Source organism: Muntiacus reevesi, chromosome 4, assembly GCF_963930625.1.
Source record: "Muntiacus reevesi chromosome 4, mMunRee1.1, whole genome shotgun sequence".
Taxonomy (NCBI): Eukaryota; Metazoa; Chordata; class Mammalia; order Artiodactyla; family Cervidae; genus Muntiacus; species Muntiacus reevesi.
The window spans coordinates 40,862,127-40,881,104 of NC_089252.1; the positions used below are offsets into that span (position 1 = coordinate 40,862,127).

At 48.3% G+C, this 18,978-nt stretch overlaps 2 protein-coding genes across 5 annotated transcripts in view; one reads left to right on the top strand and one right to left on the bottom strand.

The window, feature by feature from the left end:
• AFG3L2 (AFG3 like matrix AAA peptidase subunit 2) lies at positions 1-18,249 on the bottom strand. 3 transcript variants are annotated; one of them, XM_065932606.1, is made up of 17 exons: positions 18,006-18,249; positions 14,094-14,193; positions 13,621-13,698; positions 13,214-13,317; positions 12,920-13,072; positions 10,814-10,888; positions 9,678-9,799; positions 7,747-8,020; positions 6,434-6,571; positions 5,815-5,968; positions 5,393-5,500; positions 5,166-5,291; positions 4,550-4,660; positions 4,020-4,135; positions 3,445-3,645; positions 2,014-2,208; positions 1-626 (listed from the first exon to the last, which is right to left on the bottom strand). In XM_065932606.1, the coding sequence occupies exons 1-17, from the start codon at positions 18,120-18,122 to the stop codon at positions 387-389; spliced, it is 2,412 nt and encodes an 803-aa protein (XP_065788678.1). In that variant the 5' UTR covers positions 18,123-18,249; the 3' UTR covers positions 1-386. The 3 variants fall into 3 exon arrangements, with proteins under 3 accessions (XP_065788678.1, XP_065788677.1, XP_065788679.1); XM_065932605.1 differs by having other exon boundaries at positions 9,678-9,802; XM_065932607.1 differs by lacking the exons at positions 14,094-14,193; positions 18,006-18,249 and having other exon boundaries at positions 9,678-9,802; positions 13,214-13,319; positions 13,622-13,698.
• Positions 18,250-18,370: 121 nt separating this feature from the next.
• The window catches only part of PRELID3A (PRELI domain containing 3A), a 62,970-nt gene continuing 62,362 nt past the window's right edge, over positions 18,371-18,978 (top strand). The window contains exon 1 of one of the 2 annotated variants that reach the window (XM_065932618.1): positions 18,371-18,510. The gene's annotated coding sequence lies outside the window, so the exon portion shown is untranslated. Of the gene's footprint in view, positions 18,511-18,580; positions 18,632-18,978 lie in introns of those variants that run through there. The other variant, XM_065932619.1, reaches the window with a different exon arrangement.

Genomic DNA, 18,978 nt, shown 5'->3' on the forward strand with positions numbered 1-18,978 from the left:
TTGTGTGTTCAGAAGGAAAAACGCAGCATTTACACTTTATTTGTGACATAAAGAAGCCGTATTTACACAATACATTCATATTTTTAAATATGTTACACAGCTCTCCTAGAAAACCACTCCATCACAGAACAGCAGCATGTAGCTTGGGTTCCGTCTTTAAAATATTAAATCAAGTAGAAATACTCTTAATTTCACAGCCCATCACAGAGGGAGACTCTGAGGGAGGTGGGAGTGAAGGGCGGGTAATGGTGAGCACACCCCCACGTGAGGGTACAGGAGACTGGAGGCTGGGGACGCACTCCGGCCCCTGTGACCTCCGAAGCCAAGGACGAAGCATCCCTTCCTGCCGTGCCCCTGGGGCGGCTCTGAGGGTGCAGCACCAGGAGCTACGCAGGGCCGGCACCCTGGACCTGGCTGGTCACCTTCTCGCCCGTGGGCTCCTCCGAGCCCTCGCGTTCCCTGTTCCAGTCCTTCAGGCCCTCGGGGAGGGAGGTGTCCTCGTCCAGGCTGCCGGTACCTTCCACAAACTCCTCATACGTAGACTTCTCCGCAAATGGCCTGGGGCCCAGAAGTTCCACCATGTCGTTCTTGTCTAACACTTCTTTTTCTAACAGCAGCAGAGCAACCTGGAACGTGAACACCTGTGATTAAATACAGCCACCCAGCGCCATCGCTCCAAGCTAACCTTTTATTTACAATCAACCCCCTTTCAAAACAGGGCTTCAAGAACTTCACTCTAACTTTTAATAAGAAGGTCTTATTAAAATAGCTCTACACCCTCACTAACTTTTAATAATAAGTATAAAAATCCTGGAAAACACATGTCCCCAGGAAGGGAAGGGCAGCATGCAATGTGGTGTGACTCTGTGCCCTGCTGGGGACGTAGGGTGGGGAAGGAGCTCTGCACACGTGTCGAGGAGGGACAACCCCGAGGAAGAGCAAGAAGCTGTGTCCCTGGGCCCCACCCACTTCCAAAGGAGGCAAGAGCTCCCCGTGGCTCCCAGAGCACAAGCTCTGGGGAGGCTGCAGGAAGAAGTGACACAAGTGGGGGTGGGGACGAGCAAAGGACAGAAATGGTGGATTTTAAAGGGAGGCTGACAAAAAAGAGAGACACAAACATGCATCTCCAAGTTCTGGTCCCTGTGTGGCTGAACTGTAAATGTGACAGGACATATGGCCACAGAAAAAGGGGGCCCACCAACTACAAGAGGGGAGGTAAGCGATGGTGTCCATGTGCAGGAAACAGGTCACATGAGAGCCTCTGTCACCAAGAAACGAAGCCAGTTAAACTGTAAATGGACCTCCTAGTAGACGCAGTTCCTCAGGTGACTGCCAACTTGGAAACTCATCACATGTGTAGTTTATGTTAAATACTATTTTTAAAGATTCTAAACAATAAAGCAATTTTCTTCTATTTTTTAAAGTTTTTTAAAACTTTATTATGGATCATTTCAAATATGTATCAAAAATACATAGAAAAAAAGGATAACTAACCCCATGCAACCCCATGTAACCACTGTTCAAGATCATTTTTGTTCCACCTGCTCCCTGGATTATTTTGGAGAATATCCCAGATGTCCTGTCGTTTTATCCACATGTTTGTCTCTAACTCTACAAGACACAGACTCTTCAACTCTCAATGCTGAGGACCCGGGTTCAGTCCCTACTAGGCAACTAAGATCCCCGTTGCTCCAGGGGGGAAAAGCAATGGGGAACCCCACCAGGCCTGCAGGGCTGCACCTAGAAGCACCTGGTAAGGTGAGTGCAGATTCAGCTGTGTCTTGTACTATAAGCAGACTTCATTAATCCCGCATTCAAGTTCTCATGAGGCAGGGGCCAAGATCACGCCCGCCTCTGCTCCCCATCATCCCCACCAAAGGAGCATCAGGACGGAGGGAGGAACTGGGATCAGCGGGCACAGGGGGAATGATGCCATCTGCAAAACAGCTAACCAATCACCCTCAATGGCCTCTGCAAACCATGCAGAGGAGTGTTCCCAAAGTCGGCACCGACCTTCTCCACGTCAGCTTTCTTCTCTGTGAGAAGGGCCACTGTCCTCTTGTAAGCATCGTTGATAAGGATTCGTACTTCGTCATCTATGAGTCTGGCGGTGGCCTCGCTGTAAGGCTTCTCCAACACCATGTCCCCCTGACGTGGGAGGTCAAAGGAGATCTGCCCAACCTTCTCGTTCATGCCAAATTGAACAATCTAAAGAAGAAGGCGTGGCCAGTGGTGGGCATCCATTTCTGCTCACAGGCTCATGGGTTTTATAAAATGTCAACAGGGCAGCATGGACGCTGAATGCACACACTTTACTGCAGAACTACTCTTCAACCCAGCAAAATGACATGGAAGCCTTGAGTCAGCCAAGTAGAGCAGGTGTTCTGCATAGACGGGGCAGTGGGCACAAGACCAGAAACCAGCAGACAATATCTACAACCAAGACAGGCAGCAAACAGGTGGGGACAGACCCCAGCAGTCACGACACGTGCGTGAGATCACTCTGCATGAGGGGCGGCAGGAGGAGCCAGAGCCTGTGACAGACGGAAGCCACGACCTTGGGCACCCAGAGGCTGCTCCTGTGTCACCTGGGCTGCTCCAGGAACCCAGGGGGGTGCCTGCACTCTCCCTGAGTCCCTGGGGCCTGGCTGGGCTGTAGAGAGACCCCCCATAGTAACCACACAGAGCCCCACCTTAAAAAGAAACGTCCAGAAGTAAAATCCAAACTGACTAGAAAAGAGGAGGCACAGGTAAGAGAGGGGAGCAGCAATAGCTCAGAAAGCAGGAAGCACATTTTTCAAAGTTCATGAAAACAACAGAAAAAGATACTCTAAAACCATGAAACTAGAAACACTGTCTTAATCCACCTTCTTCCTAAAAGATCAGGAAAACAAACTTCATGCAGATAAAGAAAATGGGATGCAGGGACGTCCACAAACAGATGAAAACTGTGACCCAACTTCAGAAAAGACTAACCAAAATCAGGAATGTGAGGAAAATATGAAATAACAACAGAAGTCAGAGTTGGGAAAACTTAGATGAGGTGCTAGAACACAGGAAAATGAAAAAAAAAAATCACAGTTGAGGAGTTCCCAAAGTCACTGATATCGAGCTCTGAGAGCACCCTGACCATTTCTGGGAATGGAGGCAAATGGGGTGCGGGTGGGGTGGGTGCACGGGGTGACTGCTCCCAGCTTAAGGGGAGTCCACGTGGGGTCCTGCAGGTTTGAAATTAGACTTAAACTCTGCAGACATGCTTCACACACTCTCAGTAAATCCAAAATACTAAGTGACCAAAATGTAAGTTTCTATTCCTAAGTTTTGGTCACCTTACACTGAACCTCTCTGAAGGAGGAACTCTCGCCTGGTCAGCCTAGGCCAGTGGAGCCAGGTCTGCTTCAGAGCCTGCATGGCGGCGAGGAGGCAGCCCACCCGTCCTCTCACCTGGGCGTAGGCACTCTGGGTCACTTTGCGCAAGTCGTCCTGGGCACCAGTAGTGATCCTGCCAAAGAAGATCTCCTCGGACACCCGGCCGCCCAGGGTCATGCACATGCGGTCCAGGAGCTGCTCCCGGGTGTAGAGGTACTGCTCCCGGGGCAGGTACTGAGCATAGCCCAGCCCTTTGCCCCGTGGGATGATGGACACCTGGCAAGGGAACAGCAGCACTGAGCACCTGGCTGCTGGAGCCGACAAACTCACTGGTGAGCAGAGCACCATGGCCGGGCAACCCCATGGCCTCAGCCAGGCAGCTGGGCAGGCAGCTGGTCCAGGAGAGCATTTCCTCTAGGGATAACCTCACCCCAAGTGACTCCTACACAGTGCTTCTGTCTCTTACAAAACCCGTCTGTGAATGCCCAGGCCTGACAGTAGGGCTGCTCCCCTGCCAACCTGACCCACTGGAGTGAATCCCTCCAGCTTCCAAACACTTTTCTTTCCAAACTTTGTAACTCATCTATGTGTGATGCATCCCCCCAGTGCCATTGGCAGACGTTCCCACTACGTTCCCCCCAGCCACTCACCTTCAGGAGGGGGTCCGCATGCTCCAGGTACCAACCAGCAACTGCGTGGCCTGCCTCGTGGTATGCCACTGTCTTCTTCTCCTCGGGCTGTAGGACCTGGGTTTTCTTCTCTAAGCCTGACATACAGAACAGAAAACAAAGCCTGCTGCTTTAGCGACAACATCATCAACAGAGGCTCACACCACCACTCAGGGCCTCACAAAGAACACACATCACATGCCTTCCCAGTCTAACTGGTTTTACAGCTGTTTATCCATCACCTATGTCTCACTCAGAGCACATCAGACTCACATGATGAAATTTTTGGAAAACAGGAAGGCTATGAGTGCTTTTTAAAAGAAAACAACTAGACTGCTATGATTGAGGGGAAAACCTCTGCCTGCCTGCAGCCTGTCTCAGACCCATCCGACATGGAAGCCTCTGTGCAGACACTCCAAGGTGCCTGCGAGCTCCAAGCCTGGCTGGACATACTCCCTGGCTTCAGAGTCACGCTGTCAGCCCTTGGATGTGGGGTCCACCAGCTGCCTTACCGCCAATCACTCGTTCAATTGCTTGTTCAAAGTGTTTCTGGTTTATGGAATCTGAAAGGTGTCTCGCAGCAATCAAAGCAGCTTCGTTGCACACGTTGGCAACATCGGCTCCTGTGAAAGAACACACCAGCTCTCCACCAGATACACCTGTGCTCACAGGCCACAGTTTTGAAGACGGACCAGACCAGGTCCCCACCACCAGCAGGTTCCAGTGCCCAGGCCTGCCCAGCACAACCCTGGCCCCTCAAGTACACTGCAAGGACCAGCAGTGGACAGACACCCGTGGGCAGTAATCTATCTCCACAGACCATATGATGAAAGCAAACTAAGACTGTGCTTTAAAATGCCCACCAATTAATGTTTAGTTCTCTGTAAATTAACTTCTCAGAGAAAGTATATGGCAACACAAACAAGCCACAACACAATGTATGTGCTCAACAAAAAATTTTAAGTAGCCAGGCCCCTGGAACTCTGAGGCACCTGTGCCCATGAATACGCTCTTCTCCAGCTGCAGGTGGTCCCTCCTGCTTCATGTTGAGTCTGCAAGGATGGACAGAGGGAACGAGAAAGGAAGAGTCATGTCCTCTAGACAGAACCTAGGGTCGAGCTCACCCACCTGAAAACCCCGGGGTCAAGGATGCGAGCTTCCTCGCCAGCTTCTCCTTTTCCAGGGCGCTATCCAGCTTCAGAGGTCGGAGGTGAACTTTGAAAATAGAAGCTCTTCCCTTAATGTCCGGTGGTCCTTGAGAAATTATTTTTAAGGAAGGAAAAAATCATAATGAAACTGCTGCAACCTCTCCTTGTGAGAACTGGCCTGAACCCAGGGCAAGAAAGCCATCTCACCAATGAAGATCTGCCTGTCGAAGCGGCCCGGCCTCATCAGAGCTGGGTCTAGGATATCTGGTCGGTTGGTGCCCGCCAAGATGACCACATTGGTGGTTGTGTTGAATCCTGGAGACAGACAAAGGCATCACTGCTGTTACATGCTGTGAGGAGGAAGATAACATGTCTCAGTCAAGAATGTATGAGCACCAGATACATCACTGCTTTTCTCCCATTATCTAGTGGTTTTTTTAAGTCACAAATTTAAATGATTTTTCCTACTATTCATTTTGCCCTTAACATCATACCTAACACCTAAAGATTTAATGATCAACTACTTAAAAACACATTACCAGCACAGGACTCTCATTTCAGACACCGGAAGAGCAACTGGAAAGCACAGGACAGACACAGGTCTCATAGGACAGACACAGAACACTCACCATCCATCTCCACAAGCAGCTGGTTGAGCGTGTTCTCCTGCTCACTCTGCCCGCCGAAGTTGCCCCTGCCTCTCTTCCTTCCCACCGCATCTATTTCATCGATGAAGAGGATGCAAGGGGCGTTCTTCCGAGCAAGGGCGAATAAGTCACGGACCTGGATGAAAATGCAAGCACTGGGGTCACTTAACAAGTGAGTAGTATTATCCTAATAAAAACAGACACCAATCTTCCTGCCCCCAGGAAGTCCATCTGTGTACAGCACTCTACAGCACAGATGTTAAAAGGGGCAAGCAGCAAAGAAGTCATGTCGCAAATGGTGTGAAACCGATGTAAGGTAAGCAAGTATTTCTAAAATCTCGTCAATTGCTGTGTAAGAAGCACGAACACCAACAAACTGATGCTACACACCTCTGTCCTACTAAAAGGGAAGAGGGTAGAGCTGTAGACTTTATAAACAGTCACTCACAGACCCAGCCATGCAGGCACACAGCAAAGGTGTGACACCTCAAGCCCACCCAGCCATCGCCCCAAGGTGGGCGATACCCCAGACCCACTGTGGCAGGGGTCTCACGCCCACCTTCCAACCTGCTGAGTTAACATAGCGAGAGGTGAGACTTACTCTAGCTGGGCCCACACCAACAAACATCTCCAAGAACTCAGACCCGCTAACGGTGATGAAAGGGACATTGGCTTCTCCAGCTGTGGCCTTAGCCAGCAGTGTCTTCCCAGTGCCCGGAGGACCAGTGAGAATGGCACCCTTCAGATAAAAAAAGGGAAAGAACACTAAACTACAATTTCAGAAAAATAAACTGCATATCCATAAATAATTTCAAGGTATAATCTATCTATAAATTTTAGTGACATATCCTAAATATTTCTTAAACATGTAAATAAAGATAAAATGCTTTTATTAATAAAAAGAGAAAGGAAAAGATTATTAGAAACTACTTTGTTTTAAAAAACCTGGCAAGAATGTGAAATACTTCCCTTACTTTTTAAGATTTTTAGTGTTGCTTTTTAGACCTAACAGTATATAAAGGGTGATTTAAGCTGGGAATCTAGCAATACTAAAAAAACCACCTGAGGTTAACTTGAAATATTACACTTCCAGTTCACATTTTGCTTATTTCCTGTCCTTTAAAATTTCACAGATGAAGTAAATATCTAATAATCAATGAAGAACTTAAAAAGAAAAATATGTGTTTGCTCAAACACTATAACCACTTAAGTCGTGGAAATGCGTAAGTATGATGTGAACATATACTTAAGTTAAGTACAAATTATAAAACTGTAAAATGTAACTTTTCATCCATGAAGGCAGGACATAAAATCAAGGAAGTGATGATTCCCTTTAGAAAAGACTCCCTCATGTAACTTTATTAACGAGTTTTTTAAAACCTTAATTAAACATTTTCTCTTCATTACTTAATGCCTGAGCCTGGTCCTGGGAGCAGAGATGGGCAAGGCTGCCCGAGACCAGCAGTAGGTGGTGGTGGAAGAGGGCGGGGGCAGGGAGGTCTGCACTCTACGGAGCCCCTCGCCTGGAATGTGAGTGCCAGACCAGGCACAGTCCACTCAAGCTGCTGGGGGAGGGATGGCAGGGCCAGAGCAGAGGCAGCCTGCCCGGGACTACAGTGCTAAGACAGGGCATCCAGTCACACTGCGGGGAGAAAGCGGCACAATGAGGGGAGGGGACACACATCCCTGGGGGAAGAGACACACTATTTGCAAGGAGACACATTCACAAGGGACAGTCGACTGAAAAGACTCAGGAGTTAAATAAAGACTAGCAGGTTACCATAGAGGAAGGAGAGAAGAGCAGCTACTGTGGAAGTAATCAAACTTCATAAAATTATAACCTCAGAGATCAAGAAACACTTCAAAAGATTTAGGGTTAATAAGCTGAAAACTGACTTCTGAATGTTCATTTACCTTTGGGATTTTTGCTCCCAGGTCTTGATACTGCTTTGGATTTTTTAGGAAATTCACAAATTCCATGATCTCCAGCTTGGCCTCCTCACAGCCAGCCACGTCTTTAAACTTCACATCAATCTCATCCTTGAGGACCTTGGCAGTGGTCTCTCCGACACTGAAGAGTCCGCCCATGCCTCGGCCTGTGCGGCCGATTCCGGCTGGGCCCCTCCGGATGGTATAGAGCAGGAAGGCGATGATGAGTACGGTGGGCAGCATGCTCAGGAGGAAGGAGCTGCAGACACACGACAGCGAAACTCAGAGGGCGCCCGCTCAGACAGCCCTGCCAGGGACCTGCCTCGGCAGAACATGCACACGCTCTACCTGGGCAGCCAGGTACCCCAACACCTCACCTGAGGCACAAGGGAGTCTGCATGCATCAGTGTCACTGAAGCAGACGCTCAGAAAGTAAGACCAAAGGAAGACTTGCTTGTAACGCATACACTCTCCAGGGCTGCATCACTCCCATCCGAGAACCAGTACACACACAGGCTAGACCCATGACCTACTGTCACTACACATGAGTTTCAAAGAAATTTGTTGATTTAATACAATTCTGGTATTAGCCTGGGTAGACATTCCAGTTCTCTTACTGGAATGGATCAACTATTTCTGCAGGGGTGTCTTCTAAATATCTAATCTGTGTGAAGGCAGCGGTGGGGAGCGCAATCTCCCCAGCATGGTAGGGTGGCTTGTGCAGGCTCACACAGGCCCGGGGGCAAGGTGCCCACCAACCCTCACCCACTCTGGGGAGTGGCTCAGAGATGAAGTCTCTGCCTTCTGTTTGTCTTAAGTTAATTTCCAGGAAACTGTGGACACAGACGTATACTGGGTAACAGAAAGCAATTTAGTTTAACTTAACCTACGAAATTTAGGTCAAAACCTGGTACACAGTTTAGGTAAAAAAATGAAACAAGAATAAAATAAGGATTAGCTTTCTAATTTTTCATCTATTACAAAACTGTAAAGACTGCTACAGCAAGCAGCTAGAACCATGAACAATTTACCTTTGGTTTACTTCTAGAGAAAAAAAAAAACCAATGCACTGACAATAAAGGTTTAAAGAACATGCAATAAGACCCTAGGTAATGTTTTAGCACCAGCTTGTAAAGTTAAGTAACTGTATGATAACCTCAGGAACTGAGGGACACATTACCCCAAGTGTGAAACAACTTTGACAGCTGGTGGGACCTAAATACCGCAGGAAGATTGTAGGGTTACACAAACCATGCTCAAGAGTCCCCAGAGCTGAGTAAGACCATCAGCTCCGTTAACATGCTGTTTTACATGTAGAAGAAAATCAAGCTTTATTTCTACTTTCACTCCCAAACTCTTAATCAAGGTATGTGTTCTGCATTTAATGCAAATGGGTCACTGCCTTGAGATCCACCTGGGCATCTGTGGGCAGAACTCAAAGGCCATACATTCCCAAGTAAAACCAAAGACAGGCAACCCCTGAAATCAACAAGCTCTTCCTCAAGGCCCAGAGCTGGTCTTTCTAAAGACAAATAACCTCTAAGGGAAGAAGCAGCTCTGACCAAAGAGGAAGAAGCATTACTTAAAAATCCTGAAAATTCTGTGAAATATAAACATAAAGGACAGTTAAAAGGTAGGCATGCCACTCTTTAACACAAAGGGGCTTTCTATGCTAAAATCCTACTCAAGGTCAGTGTATTGGACATGGACCCCCACACCACTGCTTAATCAAGATAAATATCAACATGCAAAAAACCAACCAGTGTCTAGCAAAAACTAGTAAGTTACTAATGGCTGCAAAGAACTCAGGCCAGATTGAGAGAATACAAAGTGCAATGTGCTGCCCCCTGGTGACAGAATACACTGTGAGCCCGGGGCACACCAGCAGCCTCCCAAGTCCACTGCCCAAGGCTTACCCGTCGCTCTCAGCAATGTAGACCACAGGAACCCGGTTCTCCCCTTCTATGCCCAGTTCCTGCTGCAGAGTCTCCAGGTTCCGCTCAAAGGTGTCCACACTGCCAATATTGAACCAGACGTACTGCTGTAAAGACAGGAAAGCAAAATGTCCTAATTTTGTTAGGGAAACGAAGAGGAAACAAAGGGTTTAACTTCCTAAGAATTTTCCAGAAATACTGCAAATTTACAAACTAAAAAACCCAACAATGAGATTAAGATTAACTCAAGACTGGTTTAACAACCAGTCTTTAACAACCAGAATGACTAAGCTTTACTCAGTGAGAACCCTTGGCCAATAAGTATTTCCACAGTTCCAGCACTCCTCTATGGTCCTAATACTATAAACTCAGAAACACAAAAACTCTACTTGAAAAGACAACCCTTTTCATAAACAAACAAGCGTCCTTTCCCCAGGACTTCTCAGCTGTCTGGTCCCACACCAGGGTGCAGCTGCAATGATACTCCTCAGTGTCGGGATGGGCTCTGGCCCTGAGTGAGCCAGAAAATCATAGGATGCCCAGGACTGGGGCTGGGCCTGGGGCTTTGGCCCAGGAGGGCTGGGAATCACCAGGAACCTCACCTGTTCCTCACCAATAATCCCCTCAACTCAACCTGGTGTCTCTGGAACAGAGCTCAAACTGGTTGGACAAGAAATACAAATATTTTTAAACAATAAGAACAGAAATAGAAATTAACATCGCAAAACAGTTGGGAGACATATGATCAGAATGCTTTTTTTTCCAGAACACTTCTTAAACTGATTTGACAAAAGCTGTCTCAAGACATAAGCAGTTCGGATTTTTCTTCTTAACCAATTGTTCTCAGTCTTGAAAAACCATAGACACTGGAATGCTGAAAACCAGGTTTTACTCACTGGTTCCTAAATGTACAGCCAATGTGATCACCAAACCCAAACCAGTGACCCAATTCTTGCACATGTGATGGACACAAGGATCACACTGTCACTGTTAGTGCAGATCACAGCTGCTCTGCTGCCCGGCTCTGACGCAGCCAGTGTGAGGGAACACTGGCTTTTCAATTTTAAATATGAGAACTTAATTACAGCTAGTTCACATCACTTAATAACATCACTTACTCCATCAACAGGAGTTTTTCCTGGTGTAAAAGTCACTCGAACAAATCGTTTGTTGACAACTTCCAGTCTGTCTACCTGGAATTTTAAAGAAATATTCAAACATAAATTTACAGAAAGACTTGAAACATTCTTTTAAGCTCATCTGAAATGCATGTTATTTCAGACACATAAAGAAAAATGATGAATAATGTAAAGACACCCTGTGTTTTCCCCTCCAGCTTGAGAAACAAAACATCACAAACCAGCTGAAGCCCCCAGTCATGCCCCACACCCCGGGGGGGCCACTGTGCACTGGTGCTGGCCACCCCAAAGCACAGCCTGGTCCTGGGCCACAAAGACATAACCCTAAACAGACATTCACTTCTGTCTGTTTTTAAACTTTACAAATGATCTCGTCTGGCATATGTTTTTCTACAACTTTTTTTCCTATCGCTGTATTTGTAACACCCTTCCTTGCTGACATGACAGTTCTGCACGGACCCCATTTTATAAGCACACCCCAAGTTATTTATGCGTTCTGTTCAAAGACCTTCAGACTGTTCCCAACACTCCCCCAACACCAACAATGCTACTGTGTACACTGCTACGCATCATGCCTGGGCCTGTCTCCCGGAACTCCCTGGGGTGCATGCCCGTGGTGAACACAGCCGGCTGGGCTGCAGGGCGCGAATGCCCTCAGCTCTGCTGGAGGCTGCACATGCTCTCTGACTCATGTTCCCGCCAAATGTTCTCTAAAATGCTCCCACTGCTCTATGTCCTCACCTGCCATTACAAAACTTCCTAAATTTGCCCCTCTGAGGTTTGAGATGGTTTGACCTTGTTTCCCAGGACCCTCCTAACTCTATGGACTCTTTGGTCACTTGTTCACCTCATCCCGAGGCCTCAGGCTGCTGGGAGCTGAGCGCCTTCAGTGGGGGCCCGCTCCCTGCTGCCATCAAGTCCATTCTGGCAGGGAGTCTGGAAGGTATCAGCCCAGGATGCAAAGTGAAGGAGCCTGGGAGACCCCAGGAAGAGCCAGAACAGGGGCACACTATCTGAAAAGCACTGACTAGAGGACTCTGTCCCCCTTAAACCTGCTGGGTCAACAGCAGACTGACTGCAGAGAACCAGCTGGTCAGGAGGAGACGTGACGACAGAGAACCCTTCCTGGGGCCTGTCCCCACGCTCAGAGGACAGAAGTCACTGCTTAGAGTGCAGGCTCTCCACGACACCCGGGAATTACACACCTGAGAGCCTCACTTTCATGAGCGAGACACTTGCTTCAAAATCTGAAAGACTGTTTCCATTCTGTCTGTCCTCACCTTATTAGACAATCTTTAAAACTAATTTAGATTCTTTATATTTTTAAAGTATTAATATTCTTATTTTATTCATTTCATGGATTAAAAAAACATCAGTAATGAGAGGTTAAGTCATTTCCCCAAGGCTCAGATTGACTGAATCCTGCTTTTCTTACTATCACTTTGCTTCCTCACTTCTGAGATGGACATTTTCTGTATTTTAACCTCTCAGACACGGAATGTACGTGACAGCTGACAAGATGCCACAGTGTCACTGGCAGTCCACTCAGTCTAAGTCACATGTAAAATATGTGCCTTATAGCCCGCTGCATCTTAAATGAGCCGAAACAGGGTCTAACTGGTAAAGACCCAGCCCAGAGGCAGAGCTCCTGCCTGGGGCCTCATTCAGACTCCATCCGCTCTCGCAGTAAAACCTGATTCACTTATTCACCCACTTCCAGGAGTACAGAAGGTCACAGCAGTAATGCTGTGCTGGAGCCCAGAGGGGCTGGCCAGGGAGGGAAACGAGGCAGCTGATGGCAGGAGGGAGAGGACCGAATAGACGAGGCACCAGAGCAGGTCAGAAGCAGTGGCTCCAGAACTAGGCTCTCCAGGGCGAGCGATACAGGAGGTTCATGGTCAGTCTGGAAACTGCTGGGTCAAAACTCACAGGTTCCTTGGCAGCTATACTTTCCAGCATTAGAAATATCCAATACAAGACTTGATGATGAACAAGTCTGGCAACATGCTGGCTGTTAATCACTTTATTGGCCTAACCTGAACTCACCCTTTGATCCCTGCAGCCTGTGGCCCACACGATACTTACTACTCCCTTGGAAAGATAGTTGTTGGCAAAGTCCTTCCATGTGATTTCCCTCCCGGAGCTCTTGAACAGGAAGTAAAACAGGAATCCTCCCCAAAACAGGGCAGTCCAGAGAAAGTACATCCTGAATTCCTTGTCATCCCATGGGATGTCACCCTGAGCGAGGAAGCAGACGTTTGTATGAAGGGTGAGACGAGACAATGCAGTCTCTGCTGTGTGGGGCGTGAACCCTCCCAGGGCCATGAGCACCACTCAGCCTTTCCAGGGGCTGGCAGGAGCCAAAGCCACAAACCGAACCTTCTGGAACCTGGACCACCAGTGAGAGTCATCCTTCTTGCCACCTCGTTTTCCACCGCCACCAACTCCTCCAGAAGGACGCGTGGCAGCGGCTGGCTTGGGTTCTGTTAACAGATAGAGTGTGTCCATAGCAGCATCTGAATCTCTCAGCAATGTCTCCGTTAATGTTGTTTAATGAATTCATTGCAAAATGCATTATGGCAGCTGATCAGTTACTAAACACAGTGCTGTGAGGAAGCCTGAGACTAAGAAAGAGTGGGGAGCCCCCAGGGACACTCCAGGTACTTCACACACAGGGGGCTCAGAACTGACTTAAGCTAAGATGTTCCTTGGTCAGTGACAACTATCAGCAACATCATAAACCAGGAGAAAACAGTAAGTTCAAACACAGTCTTTTGAAACAGTACCTTTTTTTTCTCCCATAACTTCTTTAGGTTCACTAGCTTTTTTTCCATTTTTTCCATTGGGAAAGTATTTTTCAAATCCTGTTAGAAAAGGAAAAAAAATTTAATATCTTCAAACTAAAATTTACCAAGTTTTGTGTAAGTATGTTCTTTGTTTTTAAAGCAGCTGATTCATCATGAAAAAGAAAAAGCTACAAATACAGCATTGCTTGTGCAGAAGTAAATTATAGTCTAGGTGGTACAGTCACAACCCTGAGGAGTCTGAGAAGAAGTCTTGTTGGCCTGCCCAGGTCATTACTGACAATGGTGCCACATCTGAAGGCAACACAATGTCATGGCTTTGATCACATGAGAGGGAGGAGGTGGGGTGGTTAGGAATCAACTGACACCACACCTCTGCACCTGCCCTGCTGAGGATGGCCAAGAGTGAGTCTGTGTAACAGTGTTCTTCGTCACAGTCACATGTGAGCACTTACCTTTTGGAGGCCGAGAACACAGCCTCTGATAAGCAGCAATCACATCTGTCAGAAGGGAATTCCTGCTGGTTTTCGCCTGAGTCGTGGCATATCGATAAAGCTGCAACACAACAAAGAGAGAGAAGCATGAAGGTCACATCAAGGTGAGTCTAAAACAAGTTTCATTTTACCCTTCAAACAGGAGATTATGGATTAGCACAGAACAGGCCCCCCTTGAAGGAAGCACGAGGGTTGTCTGGCCCTGGGCTGCTCCAGTCCAGTGAGAACTAGGAGACACACACTTCACCCAGAAGACCAGAGCACCTCCAACCTAGGCATCTAATTAAGAGCTGCAGCCTGAGTACAATTCCCTACCAACACATTGGCTTTGGCATTGTTTCCTTGATGTGTACCATTCAAAAGGCAAACTCCCATGAACATCTGCCACCCCACCTGGAGGGTCTATCACACTGCAAAGTCATTTATCTGACATTACAGAATACTGTTTGTGAGCACAATACTAACTTTACCTGGGTTCAAAAACAAGGAAGTCATGGTCCAACATCTGATAGTCCTTATATTAGCAGCATTTGCTGAAGCTATTTGATACACTGTCATCCTGCTAAGTCCCTTTATAGATACATCTCTGCTTTAAGTAACACATTTGCTAAAAACTGTAAATACCGCCTAGTATTTGAGTGAAAGTCGCTCAGTCATGTCGGACTCTTTGCGACTCCATAGGCTGTCCATGGAATTCTCCAGGTCTGAATATTGGAGTGGGTAGCCTTTCCCTTCTCCAGGGGATCTCCCCAACCCAGTGATCAAACCCAGGTACCGAACCCAGGTCTCCTGCATTGCATGAGGATTCTTTATCAGCTGAGTCACAAGGGAAGCCCTGCCTAGATTTATTAGAGTATAATATAAACAAATTGAACAAGCTCCTTATTAAATGTTTAGGTGTAGAGGCAATGAAGGGGATATAGCTGAATCTGACAGTTAAGAAGTTAAAAAAAAAAAAGAAGAAGTTCAAGTGATCCTATCCTTTGGCAAAGTGAAAAAGTTCGCCACCATTTTTTTGGAAGACAAGCTTTTACATACAGGAGAGAGTGTTTACAGTGAAGCTAATCTGCATTAGACCCATCCTCATTTGCCTCCTTTATGGTTTCATGAGAAAAATAAAATATCACAAAACCATACAAAATCACTTCACACCCAATAATGTGGCTATAATTTAAAAAAAGAGAGAGACAGACAATATCAAGTGCCGGTGAGGATCGACAGAAATTGGAGCCCTCATGCGCTGCTTGGGGGATGGGTGCAGCGCTTTGGGAAAAGTTTGGCATTCTCCAAAATGTTAAATGAAGAGTTAAGTTACCACATGATCCAGCAAACTCACTCCTACTCAAGGAAATGAAAATATGTCCACTCAAAATCTTGAATGTTTATAATATCATTTTTCATAATAGCCCCAAAGTGGAAACAACCTAATGTCCATCAACTGATGACGAACAGGGAAAATGTGGTATATGCACACAACGAAACTTTATTCAGCCATAAAAAAGGAATGAAGTAGATAGATGGTACCATCAAATCTTGAAAACATTATGCTAAGTTAAAAAAAAAACAGACACAAAAGATCATGTACTACATGATTCCATATTTATGAAACATCTGAAACAGGCCAATAATAGAGACTGTAGGTCAGCAGTTGCCTGGGCTGGAGGAATAGTTGGGGAGAAACAGGGAGTGACCACTAACAGTCTTAGGGATTCTTCTAAATGTTCTGGCCACAGAGTGTGGGTGATGGTTACACCTCCTTGTGAATATACGAGAACCCACAGAACAGTACCTTTTAAAACAGTGGACTTTATGGTATCTGAATTCGAAAATGTCAATTAAAAAAGAATGAGCTGATTTAACGCAAATCAACACACAATTACTTGCAAAGTAGGACAGAAACCCTGACACAGTTCTTGGGTGACAATAGGTCTGACAGAACCTGGAGCTTCTGTTGTGCTGGGCCCTCCCTGATGGCTGAGAACACTTAGCCTAAGAAATAACCATTGATAATGGATAAGAGTGTGTTGTATGTGAATAAATATTTCTCAATGCCAAATCCTTTAAGGGTGTGCATTGAAATGACCTTATATCCATGCTGGACAGGCCAAGAAGTCACTGAGCTTCTGCTCCAGGCCTGGCAGGGGGAATCCACCAGAGGACCAGAAGCAGCGCTGCCCGGAAGAAACTCAGAAAAGACAGAAAGGTACCACACATGCAACAATACAAACCCTTCAGTATAAAGGTGGAGAGGCGGCACAGAGAAGGAAGGGGTCACGTGTAAGGGAGCCAGGGATGTCACAAGGAAGTGATACCTAGCCTGGGACTTGAAGGACCCAGAGTTCATCAGGCAAATGGTGTTAGAACTTTCAATTTTGGTAAAGCTAGAGATCTGATTTTTTACACGATGATCTTCAATACATCTCAAGATATTGGAGGCCTCAAAGTCACACATCTACCATGGGAGAATATGAGTGCCCCAGGATACTACTGTGAGAATCAAAAGTAATAAGACATGGAAAAGCACTTTTAAAACTGTGTGGCAATACCCACATTTAAATTACTTCCAATTATTCTGAAAGCCACTTAAGAGTAAGCAGTTTTCAAAAAAAAAAAAAAAAAGAGTAAGCAGCTTTCAGAATATTGCTATGATCATACTAAGCAAGTCTCTGTGTGACAATGAAGTGGAGAGCTGGTTACACAGTATAAATAAACATTATTAGTTTGCCGAATAATAAGCCCCCTTTAGGATCTTTTCAAATTGTGTTGAGCAGCGATACCTCTAGCAATAACCTCTGACTGCATTTAATGATAAATTATTTTCCACAAAAGAACCATAGATGAATTTTTTTTCTCTATCTAATCTTAAGCCCATTCAAATAGCACATATAAAAGACATGAATTTGCAAAACTTAAGTATAGAGCACCTCACTTAGACAATTAGGTTTTATGTTTGATGATGTATTTTTCAGTTGTGAAACATCAGTTTTAACCATTTGAGGATTATATCTGAAAACACATATAAATCTTTTCCCCAGAACCTCATTATGAGAACAGACTTAACGGATGCACAAACCTAGAGGAAAATCAGGGTAATGCTCCAGGGTCCCCACCCAGATCTTCAGGGCCGGACCAGGGAATGTGTGTCACACACCTTCACAAGCAGGAGACTTCCTCACACCTCGGTATTCGAGGTTCACTCCCAATCAAGGCCTTTAGAGAAGACTCCTGACAAAAACCCTGCAAACTCACAGGGCAGATCCCTACCTGCCTGTTACAGGTCTGAGTCCAGTACTCACAAGAGGCAAGAGAAGGAGGGATTAAAGCAAGTAAGACAAGGAAACGGATGCAATGCCAGAAACCGGAAAAAAGGCCTCATGCAGGGCCATTCCGAGCCGGAGAGACGAAGACCGACAGCCGGGCAGGGAAGGCGGCTCCGAAGAGGACACATCAGGAACGCCCTTTCCGTGGAGATCTGAGAACACCTGGGCTGACCCCCGGGCTCGCCCACCACCGCCGGGGCTTCGCGCGCGCTCAATCTGCACCGAGAGGGTCCGCCGTGGGCACGGCCAACTTCGGCTCCGGGATCCCGGCCCTGACGGCGACAGAGCAGCGCCCCTCGGGGATGGGGGTGGGGGACACCGTTAACGACCCCATCTACTAGTGTGTGTCCGCCGGGCGGCGACAGCCCCACCCCCGAGCCCGCACCGTCGGCTCCCACCCAGGGCTCTCCGCTCCGCAGGCCTCCCGGGCGCAGGGTAGCCCCGCCGCCCCGAGACCTGTCTTCACGCCCCCCGAGGACCCACACCGAGAGCGGGGCCTGTGACCTTGACGCCCGGTGCCGGGCCGGAAGCGGGCCGGGGGTGCCGGACTCACCGTCCGCAGGTAGAGCCGTTCGGTGGAGCCCGCGCGGCCGCCAGGCACGAGCATCGGGGGCAGCCTGCGGGGCCGGTAGGCGCCCCGGCCCCACAGCAGTAAGCAGCGGTGCGCCATGGCCGCCGGCGCGCCGCTCAGGCCCGGAGCGGACGCGGGGGCGGCACCGGACGGCCAAGAGGACCGGGAGCGGAGGCCACGGGACCGCCCGCCCGCGACCCCACGCTTGTCTGCGTCTTCTCACGCCTTGCCCCGCCCCAGCGCGCTGACGTCAGCCGCACGGCGCCGCTCCCTCGGTCCCCGGGCCACGGCCCCGCCTCCGGAGCGTCACCAGTCAGGACCGGAGGCGGGGCTGAGGAGACACGCTCTCAGGAGTGGGCGGGACCGGATCGGGCGCGCGCCGAGGCGCTGCACCTGTTGGTGCGCCCAGCCGACGCTGCTGAGGCCCCGAGCAGTGTACCTTTCCCTCAGGCAGAGGCTCTCTTTGACCCTTCGGACGCCTCTCTCGGTAGGTCCCTCGTCACATACTTTATTGAGCGTCTGTTCTGTGGGGCCTTGTCAGTGGCGTTGTCGTCAGGAACCCGGCCGACGGCAGGTGAAGCGGCGCGGAACTTGTGCACCCGGGCGAGGTAGGCCCATGGGGCCTGAGGGGAAGAAATGAGGGAAGAGGCGTGAGAGACTGTGGCTGGTCAAGTCGTGAGGACCCTGCTGGGGGGAGCGGGTCGCGGGCGCGTTCTTTCCCGGTTGGGTTTGAGCAGGCAAGCGTGACCGCGACTGAGGTGTACGCATCACGGGCTTTCCTCAGCGGCCGAAGAGCGGGGAAGCGGGAGCTAAGTTCAGGGTTGAGTCTCGCCGCCTGGCCGCGGCCCCGGAGCCTGGGTCGTTTCCTCACGGGGAGGATTCAGAGGCTGCGGGGCGGGAGTTGGGGGTGTGGCCGTCCCAAGTTTCTCCCCGCGAGTCGGTAATGTGGGTGGGA

Bases quoted from the DNA above. Each gene is read 5' to 3' on its own strand.
- AFG3L2 (XM_065932605.1), bottom strand. From the start codon at position 18,122: ATGGCGCACCGCTGCTTACTGCTGTGGGGCCGGGGCGCCTACCGGCCC. The intron at 6,572-7,746 runs GTAAATGAACAT...TTTTATCTGAAG, and splicing joins TGGGAGCAAAAATCCCAAAG to GGTGCCATTCTCACTGGTCC. The intron at 5,501-5,814 runs GTGAGTGTTCTG...GTCTGTCTCCAG, and splicing joins GCTGCTTGTGGAGATGGATG to GATTCAACACAACCACCAAT.